The following is a 17944-nucleotide window of genomic DNA, read 5'->3' on the forward strand; positions in this document are numbered from 1 at the left end:
ACAAAATCTCCCTTTTAAACTATTTAATTAACTAAATGAAATGTAATTTGATTCCACACACATTTCTATCAGTTATACCAAACACATCTTTATTTAATACCTTTGGAGCTAACCAGTGTGACAGCTGAAAGAACTTATGGTATTACCTGGTATTAACCTGGTATTAACCTGGTAATAACCTGGTATTAACCCTCCCAACCAGCAATCAGCGCTGGGGAATCAAGCTGATTCAGCAGTGACAGTGTGATGGTAGAAGGCCATTCATTTCACCTCCAACTGTTTAGTGCAGGTTCATTCTGTCTCAGTGTAAACCAGGTTCGCAAGGTTTATCCAAAGCGCTTTGCAATGTGGCCGTGTGTACTGGAGAGGAGTCGAGCGTGAAGAAACTCACTTGTCCCCGAATGACCTTCTCCAGAACTCCGCTGCATCGGCTTTGGTGATCCGGAAGTTGTCTCCTTGGAACAGGCCGTTGGGGAAGATGGCTTTCAGCTCGGCCAGCATGTGGCTGAAGATCAGAGACAGCTTGGTCAGATTCCGCCTGTAAAGGGGCAGGAAGGGGGGGGGGGGGGGGAGAGAGAGAAAGAGAGAGAGAGATATGTTTTAAAAAAATCAAGACAGGGCTCAGATCTCAGATCTCTCACTGGCCACAGTCTAGATCTCAGATGTTGCCAGGCACTGGCAGTCTATGATGTCGGTCATCAATGACATAACTATGAGCTATTATTACTCCAACTTTGGGCAGGTTTTCAGCCCGATCTGACCCACATTGACTACCCATTTTCTTTTCTCTTTTTTTTTGGCACAGTGGTCTGCGTGCATACTGTAATAGAGCCTAATACCAGATCCTTGACATGAAAATGTTTGAGAACCACTGATTCATACTTGCGCATTGATCACTACACAGATATGAGGGCTACATATTTTATTCATCACCTGACATAAATTAGTGATTGGAATGTTTAAACCTGTCGTTAAAGCAAATATGGTGTATAAAAGCATGTCTTTGCACACCGGAAATAGGAGCAATGCACAAGCTCACCACGCACATTCTAAGCTTGTATTTTCAGTGCGTGACCAAATATAAATCAGGAATATACTTGTCGAAGGAGACTGAAGCTTTGCCTACACTTGGAACTAATCCCGGGTGGGCGGGTAAAAAAGAGTAAATTCAAATGCATTAGAGGTAAAACAGGAAGAGCCATTCAACAACATAGGACAATAGTGCAGGGCAATGCTATGGAACACACAGCCAACACTGCAGTCAATGACACCAAGCAACAGAGAAACACAAACTTGTGCGGGTAACAGCCAGACCCGTTCTTGTGTGGTGGGGGCCTAAATTAACTCCAGCTGTGTTCAAGGCAAGGCTGGCAAGCACTGTGAAGCACATTCAAGGAGAACTGTAGGTAGAGTTCTTTGGCACCTGGTTATTTAATAACAAAATAACGTGTTTTTTGTGTGTTTTTTTAGAGGGGGTGTTTTTTTGTGTTTTCTTTAGAGGGGGGCTACTATTGTGATATATTCATGTACAAGTAAGTGACCTGGACAGTAAAAAACATAACTGCCAGGTGCAACATTAGCTTCTCTGTTGCCACTCGTGTTCCACTTCTCACTTGCGTTCTCATACAAACCCCTTACACAACAGCAGCCAATGCTGCTTCACGTTGCAGTGTTCAGAGTATTTTATTTATTTTATGCCATTCAGACTATGTGTTTTACATGTAAGTGGCTTAGAGGGAGCCAATCATGATGAAAACGTGTCCACTACGGTCGTCCCCACGACTACGGCCGTCAGTACGGTCGTTAGTAAATGTAGTCCAGGCGCTTTTGAAGCACCTGGCAAAAAGGTTGCTTGACTTGACATGGAGTTGTACATTGAACCATCAGTGGTTGATGTCTGCAGCCATCACCACACAGACACAAAGTGGAACGATGTACAATATATATTCATCATAGCATTATGTACAAGTTGGAAATCACAGGCAGCATGGTAATGGGAACAAGGGAGGGTTCATTACAGTTTATGACACATGCCTTGGACTTGGTATATAGTAATAGAACAATAACACTTTTGTACATCAGAGTGTTTACTTAGTGATAGTTCCACAGGAGAAGACCAGACGGTCACCGACGTTTTTACGACTAAAACACAATCTCTTCATTGTAAGTATTATTTATGTTTAACAAAACACTGACTTCTATTCGCAGTGGCCCTGAACCATTGGATGTTTAATTTGTTTATTCAAAATGTGTTAGTAGTGACTGTGTGCACCAGTCTTTTAATTTATATATTTTTTAACAAAGTGTGGTATATAGTGCCTTAATTCCCATCCTTCCCACAGAAAGCAGTTGTATGATGAACAGTACACCTCATTTCCATCTAATGCAGAGCGACAGTGTAGTGTAAGTGTTAGTGCCTCAGGAAACTAGGATCACAGCTTTGGGTCCCAGTTCACAGGCACACTGATTTAAAGGGGCTATATGAAGGCATATATCTTGGCATACGGAAGTGGCTAATATAGCCTAACTATCTGAATCAGCAATCAGGAAGGATGTGCTTCAGCTTAGTAATCACATTCTGAGACAAGAAAGGGGAAACGACACCTGTTTTTGTCACCTGTTTTTTGCTGTACACTCACTCAACATCGGAAATCTAGTCACTTCTAAGGCAATTTCTTAGAAGCCTCATCTTCAGAATGTAACAGAAACCACAAAAGTAAAGTAAAGTAAACAAGTCAAATTAAATTATTTGGCCTTCTAAATAGCATCTCTAAAAGTTAACTTGGGTATGTGTGCAATATGTTAAGACTATTTTCACAGCCAGTTAGGAGCAAACTCCTCCCATGCTCAAACCTATTAAAACATAATGCACAAGAAATCCCTCAACCAGGAGTCTTCAATGTTTTTCTAAGGACACCTTAGCTGCGAGACCAAAACATATTTTGGACACAATTGAGTTATACATATTAAATCCTTTTTAGAAAGCATTCCGTGCAATTTGATAATCAACTTACAATAAGGTCTGTTGACGGCTGAGAGATTTGAGACTAGATTGGAAGTGATAGATTAGTTTGAGAGCATAATTTGTGTAAATTCATAGATTTTTGTTTGTTTACTAATTAATTCCCATTTCTAATATTATATTGGATTCAGCATGGTATGTATTTCATACGCTACATTTCTTGGAAGAAGAATTAAACAAAAAATCTCTTTGCCAAAAAGAGCCAATCAACACGCATCATTGTTGGGACATGTTGTGAGTTTATACTGTAGATCTGCAATTTTCACAGAATATTTGCCTATTATGACCTCAAATGAACCGCGTATATCTATTCTGCGTCCGAGCATAGACATGGTAACGGCCCGCCTGCCTCTGATTGGCCTACCAACACTGCCCGTCTTGCCCTAATGGTCTCACCAGACTGTCCTCCGCTCCGAGACGCGAGGTTACTCCGTGCCCTAATGGTCTCACCAGACTGTCCTCCACTCCGAGACGCAAGGTTACTCCGTGCCCTAATGGTCTCACCAGACTGTCCTCCGCTCCGAGACGCGAGGTTACTCCGTGCCCTAATGGTCTCACCAGACTGTCCTCCGCTCCGAGACGCGAGGTTACTCCGTGCCTAATGGTCTCACCAGACTGTCCTCCGCTCCGAGACGTGAGGTTACTCCGTGCCTAATGGTCTCACCAGACTGTCCTCCGCTCTGAGACGCAAGGTTACTCCGTGCCCTAATGGTCTCACCAGACTGTCCTCCGCTCCGAGACGCGAGGTTACTCCGTGCCCTAATGGTCTCACCAGACTGTCCTCCGCTCCGAGACGCGAGGTTACTCCGTGCCTAATGGTCTCACCAGACTGTCCTCCGCTCCGAGACGCGAGGTTACTCCGTGCCCTAATGGTCTCACCAGACTGTCCTCCGCTCCGAGACGTGAGGTGGGAAATAATACATAAGTACAAAAGAATGACAGCTTGGCACTCGCAACAGTAACTTGTAACTTTCATTTTTGTAGAAGAGGCAAACTAATATTGTTATGTTGTACACATGTAAAATAAACAGCATAAACAATAGTTTGCCTCTTCTACAAAACATAACAGTTACTGTCGCGCGTGCCAAGCTGTCATTCTCTTGTATTATGTCGTACTTGTATTATTTATTTATTTCCCACCTCGGGGCGTTACCATGTCTATGCTCGGACGTGGAATAGATATATACGCAAATGAACCTTTAACTCGGATTCTGCCAGATTACTACCTATTCACTTCCGTTTGCCCGTCTCGCAAAATGAGGGAAGAAGAAAAGGCTTTAGCATTAGCACACGATGTCTATCTTTCTCCAGAAACGTTAATACTTTAATCGCGATGCCGTGAAAAGTCAGAAATCAGACCTGAACCTTGGATGGATGATCAACACCACGGACAGCACCGTAGTTTTCAGAGAAAACGGCGAGAGAAGACCGTTATTAAAACAGGACTCAGACTCTATGGATGCGCGCGCATGTTTGGTGCGGGCGGTGGTGAGCATGTCGTTGCCAAGCAACAGGGCCAGGGCTAAAAGTTGCCAAACCGTTGCCATAATTCATATTGATATAAAGATATGAGATATCTCGTAGTTGGCAAATAGTGATCAACAAAAACAAAAGTTAGAATATGTAGATAAGCGGTTTTTGACCGACAGCGACAAAATAAGGAACACTGGGCTGCTGGCCCTAGATACTGTATGTGTACTGGAGCTCTAACTGGGTGGATGAGTAAATGTGTACATCCATCAAAAAATAGGAGTGAATAATCATCATAATTATACATGATCTATCGCTGATGAATGAGTGAATGTGTAGTCTACTGTGTCTGAATCTGGTTTCTGTTCAAAAACTTCAGACTAGGTGTTTCCCAACACCTGCAACGGCCATTCATTGCAAAACATTAATTGTGTTCTTGGACCCATTTCTGGGCTTCCTGTTTTTGGGGTCACTGTTTTTGGGGAACACCTGACTGGGGCAATAACATAATACTTCATTTCTAGTCCATGTCTACAAAACAGTACATTGCCACCAAATAGCTCATACACTGCACGCTTTTTTCTTCTTCTAGTAGACTCACTGTAATACAGTGAGTATATAATTCATCTGGCCTACCCAATACATCCATTATGAACCTGCAACAAGTTCAGAATGGTGCTACTAGAAGATCACAATATACAGCACCCTAAAATGAGGGATCATATCACATCTGCTCTCAATCTATCTATTTTTAAACAAAGCATATCACTTACACTACCATTCATTTTTAAATGGGTTTCCTTTCCTTTCCTCCCACTTTACTTCAGTGTTATTAGTGTAAACCAAATTCCTTCTAGGTCGCTTAGAAGTCATCCTACATTAATTAGTTTTACTTTAGTCTTCTGGTTCACTGCTGGAACATGCATGGCTGCCCTGCCCGAAACAATGTGTTTATTTGTGAGCATGTGTCTGACACCTGTTACATGTTATAGTGATACTAGGGGACGGCCGTAGCTATTAGTGGGTAGAGCGAGGCCCTCTATCGAACCACTAATAATCAGAAGCCCAATATACAAAACATATCAAAGGCTTTCTTCTGACTGACGCAAAGGTGATTTGTTTTTCAAATCTGATCTTTTCGGACTGACAGTGCACACCGTTATGCAAATTATCCGATTAGTGTGTTCAGACATCGCCAATTTGCTTATTTTTTTTCTCAGCGAGTGACATCAAATCAGGCTTCAGTCCATGTGACTACCGTACATACTTCTCTCTATCTAGATACATGTTTAGAAATCAACTAAGAATGTGGTTCAAATCTGATTCACAAGAATCTACATCCATGTGTGGTTGTTAACATAGACAAAGTGCCCCCCCCCCCCCCCCATGCAACAGACACACACATGCATACACACACGTCTGCCTAAGTGTACAAAGCAAATAATGGTGAATGCTTTTGTCTTGTAGCGCAACCAACCTGGGCTGGGAGTTCTCCTCATACATGCGCTCTTTGGCCTCCTTGAAGAGGCTCATGGTCTGCTTGATCTTGTTGGTGAGGTTTTCCATCACAACACGAAAGTACTCATTCTCCCCAAGAATCTCCATCTTGCCCTCGTAGCGTGACAGAATGGTGCGCAGGTGCTGGTAGGTGTCGGGCAGCAGGTCCAGGATATAGGGCGGACTGTTCTTCAGCGCCACCTTGGGGTTCTGGCAAAGGCGCACCACCTGAATGGGAGACAAGAGGGTCCACAATGATTTAAGGCAGGGGTCTTCGACAGGACCCCTTGTGGGTTCTCAGAGTTACTACAGGGGATCCGCCAAATCTTTGTGTGATAGGAACGTTTTTTTTTCTTTTTATATTTACCCCTTGAGCACTAGCATCCCTATTCTGGGGGAACATTTGCTGAAAATAGCACGTCTACAAGCTCACAAGCTCAGCGTTGCGAGCTTGTAGATCTGCTATTTTCGGCAAAGAGACTTTGGTGTGCAGGGGTCAGGTTTATCGATATCTGGCATTTTGAGACAATCATCAGCAGATTTCTTTTTAGCTATACCATAATTTCGTGCAAATATCCACAACAGCTGTTGTTTTCACATAATGCTCACACTTGTGTAACCCAGACCATGCGTGTTCATGCTGTGGATTAGTGTTGCTATGCCTCTTACCATTGCTTCGTCTTTGTCTGAATGACTGAGTAGCCTTAGCCTATATTTTGGTTATCAAAATCTGACAATTCTTTGTAAGCAGTATCTTTTAAAAGAGTGTATAGAAGTATAAACGTGCTGGACATTTTGTAATGTCGTAAAGAAGGGTATTAACCCATGAGGCCTGTCCCCAGCTAAATGATTGTTTGGAACCAATTAACCAAATGGACCCTCATGAGTCTGTAACGCTGAGAGTGTACAAATGGAACCAAATGGACCCTTATGGGTCTGTAAAGCTGAGAGTGTACAAATGGAACCAAATGGACCCTTATGGGTCTGTAACGCTGAGAGTGTACAAATGGAACCAAATGGACCCGTTTGTACACTCAGAGTTAAATTAACATCGAGTTACAATATAAATTGGGGGTCCCACCGTCCCAGAGAGGGGGGGGGGGTCCGTAGACTAATGCATGTCAAACTGGGGGTCCTTGAAATTAAAACGGGTTGAGAATCACTGCTAAAGCCGTAAAATGTTCTCTTATGGGGGTCCGCGGGCTAATAAGTGTCAATGTCGGGGTCCTTGACATGAAAAAGTGTGGGAACCACTGCTCTAAAGGTCAGTCAGTCACCATTGACTTCAGCTGTAACGGTGAAAGCTGCTATCAAGTTGGTAAATGGTCTGGTAACAGCCACAGGTCATCTCGCCCCTTTGCCATCTCGCCCCAGCTTTTTTCCGTCGACCTCACGCCGACAGCTCGGTGCGACAGCTCGGTGCGGCGGCCGTTTAAGCAACAGCCGAGGCGAAGTGGGAAAAGGAGGAATCTCGGTACCGAAAACTACAACAAGAGCCGACTTATAATGTGAAGCCAGAGTATATTGCCAAGTCCAGTGCCGACCTGGAAGAGGCAGTGATGAAGATTAAAGTGGAAGTTGAGCTGTTGTCTCCGGATGAAGACGAGCCACTTGCCTTCACCGGGATCATCTGAGTCCTTAACGTCACTTTCAACAAAGGTTTGACATTAGATCAACCATGGATAATTGGGCTTCTTATTTTGATTACCCAGCTGATTATGTCCAGGGTTCTCACGAAGCTAACACTGATAAGTTCTCTTTTAAGATGTCTTCCTCGCCCCGGGGTGAACGCCCGGGGCGAGTTGGTAAAGGGGCGAGCAGTCTCGTATTCAATGGTCTGCCTTTTCTTTTTCTATAATAGCACTTTATACAAGCAATTTATATTCTTGTGCATCATTTACATTCAGAGGCAACCACAGGCACCAAACTGCTCATCGGGAGCAGTTGGGGGTTTTGCTCAAGGACACTTCGACACGATGGCAGCAGGAACCAAACCAGGAAACCTTCCGGTTCCCAGATGGCTGATCCACCTTTCAAGCCACTAACTGTCCTTGTGTTATGTGAACAGAAACAGTCTGTGTTTCAGCTGACATAGGGTGAATAGATGCAACAGTTAAACTAGTCGATTTAATCAAAATGTAATAATCGCTTAGTAATCAATCCGTATTTTACTCATTATAGGCGAAGATTTTCACAAAATTTCGAAAATGTTCAAAAATAGTGGAAACAGCAGATCTACAAGCTCTGTTCACGTATCGCATCAACACATTGTGAGTTTGGTTTGGTAGTACATCCGTTTTGTGTTTCCCTATTTTTGAACTATGTTGTGTGACAAAGTGCTTAAATGGTTACTGGTTAACCAATTTGTTTATAGATAGATAGATGATAGATTCCCAGCATTGATGATGTCATCGGTATACAGTTTTCTGAAAGGTCCACAGCTGGGCTGTTTGTAACAGCCCACGTGAGATGCACTGATGCAGAGTGAGTAGACAGACATTGTGCCATCTTTAATATGAGCATTAAGTGAGGACCAATTATATGAAGATAAAGTTGAAAATGGGTGAAGAAGCTTTCCCACAGCTTGGACTATGCAAGAATCAGGAGGACCCCTCTGTCTCTGTACTCAAGAGTCCAGACTCAGTCACGTAATATTACAGACTAGAGGTATAGTTATAATGAATATGATGATCAGCATCCCACTCCCACCTACAACAATTTAGCCTATTCTTAGCCTATTCTTATTCAACAACCTATGACCACATGTTTGTGTATTATGAATGTTATTCCTCTTGGCGACAGACAGGTAGATATTAGACAGACAGACCTCGCGTGGGTGTAAAAACGACTCATCATCACACATATGTCGCTGTTTCTAGACGTGGAATCAACAGCTGCAGACAGATGCCTACTGTAGCTGCATCATGCAGCGCGCGCGCACGCACGCACGCACACACACACACACACACACACACACACAGGTGGACGTGGTGTCTGCCTGGTGGTGTGTTTACCAATTACCTTGTCCATGAGCTTCCAGCATTTCTCCACCATCTTCTTGTCGACGGCGGCAGGTTGATGCGGCTGGAGGGGCTGCTGGTGGGGCTGAAAGGCGTCCTTCATGAGCCCGATGAGACCGGTGCCCCTCCTCGGATTTCCTGCCATGCTTCTGTCGCTGACCCCCGGCTCCAGTAGTGGGTGGTGATGATGATGGTGGTGGTGGTGGTGGTGTGGAGACAGACCGACAGACAGACTCCGGGGCTCTTGGAGGACGTCAATGAAAATGGTAATTCCGGACACGTATTTTGGGAACTTGAGGGGTCGTGGCTGTTATTTAGCCCCCCCGCTTCCGTAGCCGAGAAAGACGCACCGCCGAGCGGAAGAGAGGAGAGCGGTGCCCCCCCTATACGGTTAAAGAGCCCTGCTATACTATAACGTTAGCTGCACGGCTAACAAGCTAATTTTAAAAAGCCTCTCTTCTCGCCTTTTCCCGTTCGCCACAAAAAGAGCTGCTGTTTCTGCCATAATAATCCCGTTCAACTTTTAAAAAAATCCCTTGAGGTTCTCTCCAGCCGGCGGGCCGATGGGCGAACCAACCGGGTTCCCGACACAAATTATGTCGGGTTTTTTTCCCGTAATAATATTGAACTGTACTCTTTTTTTTCCTCTCCTCCTCCTCCAGTTGTTCTGCCGTTCCGCTTCGTCCGACTCCGTAGCGACTCGCCGACCAGCTTTTTTACACCGTGACGCACTAGTGGCCACACGTCATAAACCCCGATTATATATACATCCCCTTGCGGCGGTGTCGCGCGTCGCAAACCAGCTGATCTACAAACTCACCGCGCTTTGCTTCGGCGATGATCCGTGAGCTTGTAGATCGGAGTGGCGTGGACGACACCAGGACGGCACCCGTCTACGATCCCATAGGCCCGGAGGGACGGCTCGCGCTTTGATTGGCTAGATTGGTGAGGAAACGTCCGTCTCCATGGAGACGTATGAGGTACCAGGAGTCTGTTTAGTGAATTAGTTATCTCGTTCTTCTCAGGGAAATTATCTCTGAAGACTCGGTAACTATTAACTCAGATATGTCATGTAACTAAATATATGATTCTAAAACTGGAGTGGCTACTCCAGTGGCATTTTACATGCACTATGCACTTTCTCAATCAATGCACTTGCATTGCATTAAAGTGTGTAAACTTAAGTAAGTCACACGCACGCGCGCGCGCGCACACACACACTAAATATGTATATATATATATATATATATATATATATATATATATATATATATAGGCTATAGTGTGTGAGATTATCTTGAGACAATAAAATACAACTAGAAAAAGTGCCCTTCCGGGCACAGGTCTCCACCAGGTTATCCACAGATCCGTGCAGTTAGAGGTAAAAACACTTTTCGGCCAGTTATAGCGCCACCTTGAGGCTGAGTTGAAATTGTTCATGTGGCATTTCGTCCTCGGCCTAGTGGGAATGTGGGTGCACAATTTCAGGGAAATCACGCGATGTGTTCATGATTTGCAGCATTTTGTTTGAAACTGAGCACTCCTGTGAACTTTGGAAGCCAATCTTAACCAATCAGGATGGAGTCTGATAAATCTGAAAGACCCGTTTCGTTGAATGGCTCTAGAGAGACTGTGTACCAATTTGCGTGATGTTTGGACAAAATCTGTAGGTGTACTGTGCAAAAACTTGTTTTGCACAAAGCGGCCTCCTGGTGGCGCTATAACAGGCCGTTCTGGAAAGTTTGGGGCAGAGGTTCATGGTTGGCATCCAGGGAGTGTGTGTGCAAAATATGGCATCGAAACACTTGTTTTGCACAAAGTGGCCTCCTGGTGGCGCTATAACAGGCCGTTCTGGAAAGTTTGGGGCAGAGGTTCATGGTTGGCATCCAGGGAGTGTGTGTGCAAAATATGGCATCGACCGGGTTAACGGTGGCCGAGATTAGCTGTTCACGGACACACACACACACACACACACACACACGGACACGCGGACGGACGGAGTGCAAAACATACTCTCCCCACATGCCTTCGGCCTGGTGGAGACAATTAGGTGTGTGTGTGTGTGTGTGTGTGTGTGTGTGTGTGTGTGTGTGTGTGTGTGTGTGTGTGTGTGTGTGTGTGTGTGTGTGTGTGTGTGTGTGTGTGTGTGTGTGTGTGTGTATTGTCACAAAATAATCTCACATATATTTATACATATATACTGTATAGTGTATAGTGTGTGTGTGTGTGTGCGCATGTGTGTTCTTCTTCTTATTCTCCTGCTATAAGCACTACTTGAATACTAGGATAGCTGTTCTCAGCATGTCTACACAAATGTATGGCATTTTTGTTGTGCTCACAGAATCTGGTATTGAATACTACGGGTAAACAAACATGTAAACCAGCCTTGAATGAGCAATAAAGTGATTTTGATTATCATTGTATTGATTGTTGAATACTTTATTTGTCAAAAAATGTCAGTAACACAATTGGACTAAAAGGATAACACAAATAATTCCTGGGCACTTCCATTGTGGTCCTATGGTTTCCATTGGCCCTATATGATTTTGTGCATTTGCTTTGTTCAGCTATAGATTACCAGACAGGAGTTTTATATACATTTGGAACGTGGGGATAACTGTAAGCATGTTTCCTGAAGCATCATTGATGGAAATATTTGAGATCAGTTATAAATTATATTTTTCCATGTTTTCTTTTATCATATTCTGTATCATATTTTGTCTTCGTAACTCCATGTACTGCATGTTAGACACTAGACAGAAGTCCATAATCATTTAAACGTTGGCCTAGTCCCTGTTTTGGCAGTTACCTTGTTATTACCATCCTATAAGTTTATAAACAAATATCTCATGACGCCACCATTAATCATGTCTTTGTCGCCCCGTTCATCATAGTGTCTGTGTCCCCACGTGCACTCAGCTGACACCATCTGTGTCTTGTGGTTTCACTTGCCCGGTGGAATGTATAAACAACCTGATGATAAGACAGAATTTACCAGCTAACAGAGGAAGGTCAAGTCACTATAGGTTAAAGGAGAATTCCATGCTAGAATGCTTTCTTATCTTTCTTACCTTTCTTTGTAGTTGTTACGTCCCCACCAAAGAGGTCCAGGTGTTTTTTTGTGCAAAAACTCCTTATTGGCTATTTTCCCTACCATAAGCCCTCAATGAATTGCATTGCATTGAATGGGAATTGAATGGGGCTATGGGGTGTTGTGCTAATTCGCTTATTTCCATCGAAAGAAGTAGTAAAGTGTGCCGCTTGGGATATTATTTACATTATGAAGAGAGGATATATACAAAGAAATTATAATTTTGAGCGATGGAAATAAGCGAATTAGCACAACACCCCATATCCCCATTCAATTCCCATTCAATTCAATGCAATTCATTTAGGGCTTATGGTAGGGGAAATAGCCAATAAGGAGCTTTTGCACAAAATAACACCTGGACCTCTTTGGTGGGGACGTAACAACTACAAAGAAAGGTAAGAAAGCCTTTTAGTATGGAATTCTCCTTTAAGTCAGGGCTCTATCTAAAGGTTGCCATGACAACGTCGGGCTGACCCGGTCATCACTACCTCCGGGTCAACTCTGTCCTCGTCATCCTCAACCCAACATGTGAACTCTTCTGTCCAATGAACTAGCAACGACAACTTCATCTTAAAAGCCATCTACAGCACTAGAGACATTCAGATCATGGACTTTGTTACTGGAATTTAATTATATGCGATGTAAATTCTGAATCTTCACGATACGATCGCTGATTGAATAATTCACTAAAAGTATCTTTCCTTTATTTCGGTGTCGGCGCCTATTCTTTCATACTTACTGTACATGGTAACACAGTGATGACTGTAGAGTGCCTGGATGGTAACCGCAAGGTTGCCAGTTCGAACCCGGGCTCCCCCAGAATTAGTGTCGAAATGTCCTTGAGCAAGACACTGAACCCCTAATTGCTCCCGATGTGCTGGTTGGTGCCTTGCATGGTTTCCGCCGCCATCGGTGTATGAATGTGTGTGTGAATGGGTGAATGTAATGCACAATCTATGTAAAGCGCCTTGGATAAAGGCACTATATAAATGCACCATTTACCATTTTATACTTTTTTAGTATCTGTACTATACTTTTATTTTGATACTTTCACTCCACTGTATTTCAAACACAAATATTGTACTTTTTACTCCATTACATTTCTATTCCTTAGCTGGTGCTGGTTTCACCTCGGTGATGGCTGCGCCCGGGGCGCCCCTCCGCCGATTCGTCTATAGTTGGAGGCCTGGAGGAGAGGGGCAGTGACTTGGCCAATCACTGCCGACCCACCAACTGGAGAGTGCAGTGGTTGAGGGTTGAAACACTCTAAGAAGGTTGGAGACCACCTGATGACCTCTCTTCCAGGCCAAGGCTTCATCCATTAGAAATGGATTATAATCGCATCCCCCCCCCCTCTCTCTCTCTTTCTCTCTCTCAGGCAACAGTGCAGCACTCTCTCTCTCTCTCTCTCTCTGTTTCTGGCACAACAGTGCAGCACTCTCTCTCTCTCTCTCTCTGTTTCTGGCACAACAGTGCCCCTACTGGTACTAATAGTCAGGTTCAGGTTCAGGTTCAGGTTCAGGTTTATTTGTCATTTGTATAGATACAGAGTATACATACAATGAAATTTATTTTGCTCAGAGCACTCTCCGTCTTACATACACAGGACATAAACAAACATCTATAGTGCAAGAAAAGACAAAAAACAGGTCATACTCGTTCGTGCTCATTAACGTCACACGGACACAGGTGAAGGCATGAACACGGACATTGCTGTTCCTTGGAGTGGTTGCACCACTCAAAAACTGTGAAAACAGCAGCTGTGACACATTGAGTACTTTTATCCAACTTTAGTACATACTGTACTGACTGACTTCCAGCTGTGGAAAGCATTAAAAACAAGGGGAAGGCGGGAGTGACTTATCAATGTATAATCTGTCACAGAATCATCACCAACATGTATATGAAATGAAAAGCCCTTAAATGTTTATTTGACATCAGATATGTTAAATATCAAATACCTAAGGATGGACCTTTGTTTTTATTTGCCACTGCCCCTGCTCAGATTTGAGATTTATACAATGCAATAACTATATATTCAAATAGTATTGTATTATAGTTAACCATTTAAGCCCTATTTTGTGATGTATGATCTTGTTATGCAGCAAAAATAGCCGATCTACATGCTCATGCATCACGTCACGTCACATGCGACATGCTTTTTGGGCTATTACATGCCCAAAATAGTTATGGCAGGTTCCAAATGGTGTTCTGTGGCCCGATACATACAGTATCAATTTGGGGGTCCTTGACATGAAAATGTTTGAGAAACAACACTACATCAGTTGACCACAAATGTCAGTCATTTCTTAGTAAAATGAACATCATTGTGGCTTGTCTGTGCAGCCGTCCAGGCCATTGTGTCAGACATTTCCTGTGATGTTGCCATGCCATGAGTAGATAAGGAAGAGAGAGACGACAGAAGTCGTGAGTCATGGAAACATTTTTACTTCTGTAATTCTGCAATGTTGCATTTGTCTGAGCATATAAAAGGTGAAATACTTGAAACAGAAAACAACAACAATGTAGCCGTTTGGAATTTGGCGTGCATAGCCTATAAACCTGACGCTCAAATACCATAACCTGTGCCCAGCACACTAGGTTCATGGGTGTTTGCCACGGGAACTCACCGGGAGATTGGAGATAGGAAACCATCAGTGTTCATTTTGTTGAAGTAAGACGAAGACTAAAGACTAAGTCGACATGGTGAATTATTCAAAAGACTTAGACTAAATCTAAATACTGTGAAAAGATTAAGGTCTAACCATGCCACCACACACACACACCAGCCATATTATACTGATGAATATGGACCCTGCAACTGCAAGAATCAGTTACATGACATGATGTTCCTGCTGTCTTTCTTTTATAATAATCCTTCACTTCCTTTCTGCTGGAACAACAGAGTAAACTCTCCCCTTTCTTAATGTAGGCCTATATTTTCTATGCATTAAATAATAGGCTTTTAGTTTCCTTAGTTTTCCTGGCGATTTACCAAAAACGCCAGGAAAACAAAAGCCCAATTCAATAATAAGCACTGCTTATTGTGTCGCAGGTTATTAGTTGTTCATTGTTAATCTTGACAGATTAAGAAAGTTAAGTATCATTCAAGTAGCAGTTCAGTATCATTCCTTTCATGTGAAAAAAATCTAACTTCATGGTCTTGTTTTCTCTCGGTCAGTGCACTAGTTGTATTTTCCAATATTATTATTTTTCATTCAAGTACACAAGGGCTTCTATTAGCATGCAAACCTTCCAGGAAGAGAAAGGTTGTACTTTCTATTATCTTGAAATTCCCATCGATTATGTGATTGGCAGGCAGGTTTCTGAATTCTCCATAGCCCACCAATGTGAGTAGACAGAAATGGACAGAATCTGATAATGATGATTAGTTCGAGGACCAATTCATATTTTAAGATAAGGACAACATACAGTAAGCTTTTGCATCTCTCTGCCCGTTCTTGAACACAAATTGTTGTGGTAAAGTGTGCTGATGAAGTATGGAGTTTTCTAACTATACAATGTTGTATTATTTGTTTAAGATAAGTAGCCTAAAGATCAAATCATAATGTGAAAATGGGTTAAGTGCTCCTTGAACTCTTTTCATAAGACACATAAAGGGACTCATTTCACTGATTCAATGCTTTTAGATTATATATATTTTTAGTTTAGTTTATTTGATCATCTTCATAGTATCAATTGTACATCAAGATAAGGACACTTACATAAAGGTGATCAGCCTATTGGCTGAAGCTAAAAGCTTATAAGTATATAAACAAAACATAATTTAAGATACTCAACATACTGTATTCACAATACATAAATCAGAAACCAAAAAAAACTATCCTGAATCCGACCCACACCTGTGTCACCATAGAGATCCACCAGGATCCATATAAGCTTGTATTTTGCACTGCATTCTTCTTCTTGTTGTTATTAGATCAGTTGAATCTTTGTCATTTCGACTTGGCAGCAAAACGGACATCTACAAGTGCATCTGTTTGTACACAAAGACAATTCAAAGTGTTTTTTATACATTTCAAGAGAAATACAGAATAATGAATACATTACAAATATAACCTATATCACACTAGTGATATAGGTTATATTATAGAATCAGAGCACTTAAAAAAGACTTGAGCCCCGGCAAAACTAATAAACAAACCCAAAATACTGAACCGCCAGAATGAAAATGTTGTCCAGCAGGGGAAGTGGTTCACCAGGCTAAGACATACAGGAGCAAACACAATTCTACACTTTAAGGACCACTTCCTTTTTCCATGTTCAACCTTATCTTCATCATTGGTCCTGCACTATTTATGCTCATTATAAGACCGAAAGCACCATTACTGCGGACAATTCATAAACCTGTCAAACAAAAATAGTTGTGCTGAAGTGTGCCGATGATGTCTGTCTTTATTACTTGTTTAAATAAAGATCACATCAAATCAAACCAATAGACAGTCATTAGAGCAGTACCAGCAATCATGGCTCCTGTCCAACCACTGCATCATCATCGGTGGCAAGAGGTCCTCCACATGCAACCACAGCAAGAGCATCGATGACACCATGATGACCATGTCCATGATGTCCTCCTCCAACTGGATATCCTTTTTGGGGAGGCGGAGCTGCGTTTCACACAGAACATAATGGAAGGTTTGTTACTTTGAGGTTGGTTGTACTGTGCAGAATTCAGTATACATTCAAACACACATTCATCATGGTTCATTATGCTTTACCAATTAGCCCTTGCACCCCTAGCTATTTTGGGGATGACATAGGTGAAATTATTCATAAGATTAATTTTCATATTATTTTTTCTTCATAAATAGCAGGTAGTAGGCCTACAAATGGACCCTTAGGAGTCTGTAACTCTGAGACGGGTTCAATTGTTTCCATTTGTAAACTAACAGGATTTTACAGTGTAGTCCCAAACAAAAAAAGAAAAAAAAACGATCGGAGTGCGTGGCCTAATGCATACTGGGGTCTGGGGGTTCTTGAAATTAAAAGGGTTGAAATTAACAGAAGTTAGAACTGAACTCTTCTGAATGTCCCCGTTGTGCCTACCTGAATTTGTGTGGACCAGAAAAGGACCAATAAGGCCATGGAGACCAGCATACACATCTGCATCTATTAGAGCAAAAGTTCATAATGAAGAAAACATTGAAACATTACATTTACGTTTGAACAGCTGCGTACAGCATTAATTGTTTATTACACAGAGCTATCTCATATTCCGTGGTTATATACATGTTATACAGAGTATAATGCTTAAAAAAAGGAAAAATACTATTTTAGACTATACAAAAAAGCCTCAGATTTAAGTTGTGTTTAGCAGGTCTGTTTACATATTATGCAGATCTAGTCCGGCCTGGTAGTATTCCATTGGCTATCCTTCTTTTATTGCAACAGTTTACAAATCTTACTGCTGTGTTTACACATTGTTGTATTTCGTATGGGTAATGATTCTAATTCTCTGCCTCCTGAGTCCTGATCCACTGCTGCCCAAATAATATTGAAGTGAAAATAGACTTACCATTCAAAGCTTTGGTGTTTTTCCTGTTTTTGGCTGGTTGCCTGAGCTGAAACAAATTCAGGATGTGACAACACAGAATGTGGAGCTCTACTTATAATATGCTCAACAGAATGAAAAAGGTGGCCTAACATGACCTGATCTTCAAGTTTAAGTACTCTGTCAGTCCACCTACTTGCTCCATCTACATGTATTGTCCTGCCTAAGGGCTACCATGTTGCTGGAATTGCATCACATACATTTCTCGACGCAACTTGACCAACAGTATATTCTTTCTCTCGTTTCTTTTCATGTCGTATAAAAGCAGGGAA

The 17944-nt window shown here is 42.4% G+C and overlaps 1 protein-coding gene and 1 long non-coding RNA gene across 3 annotated transcripts in view; both read right to left on the reverse strand.

Moving 5' to 3' along the window:
- The window catches only part of LOC310855447 (E3 ubiquitin-protein ligase CBL-like), a 29588-nt gene extending 19906 nt beyond the window's left edge, over nt 1-9682 (reverse strand). For both annotated transcript variants that reach the window (XM_083760465.1, XM_083760464.1), the window contains exons 1-3: nt 9011-9682; nt 5970-6217; nt 392-538 (exon numbers count right to left, since the gene is read on the reverse strand). In XM_083760465.1, coding sequence (XP_083616591.1) covers nt 392-538; nt 5970-6217; nt 9011-9154 — 539 coding nt within the window. In that variant the 5' untranslated portion in view covers nt 9155-9682. The remainder of the gene's footprint in view (nt 1-391; nt 539-5969; nt 6218-9010) is intronic.
- Nucleotides 9683-15957: 6275 nt separating this feature from the next.
- On the reverse strand, nt 15958-17227 carry LOC310856956. Its single transcript, XR_014569115.1, has 3 exons — nt 17168-17227; nt 16580-16728; nt 15958-16097 (listed from the first exon to the last, which is right to left on the reverse strand). It is a non-coding gene; the product is annotated as an uncharacterized lncRNA (long non-coding RNA).
- Nucleotides 17228-17944: the final 717 nt, after the last annotated feature.

This window comes from Protomyctophum parallelum (genome assembly GCF_964188405.1).
Source record: "Protomyctophum parallelum genome assembly, chromosome: 1".
NCBI lineage: Eukaryota > Metazoa > Chordata > Actinopteri > Myctophiformes > Myctophidae > Protomyctophum > Protomyctophum parallelum.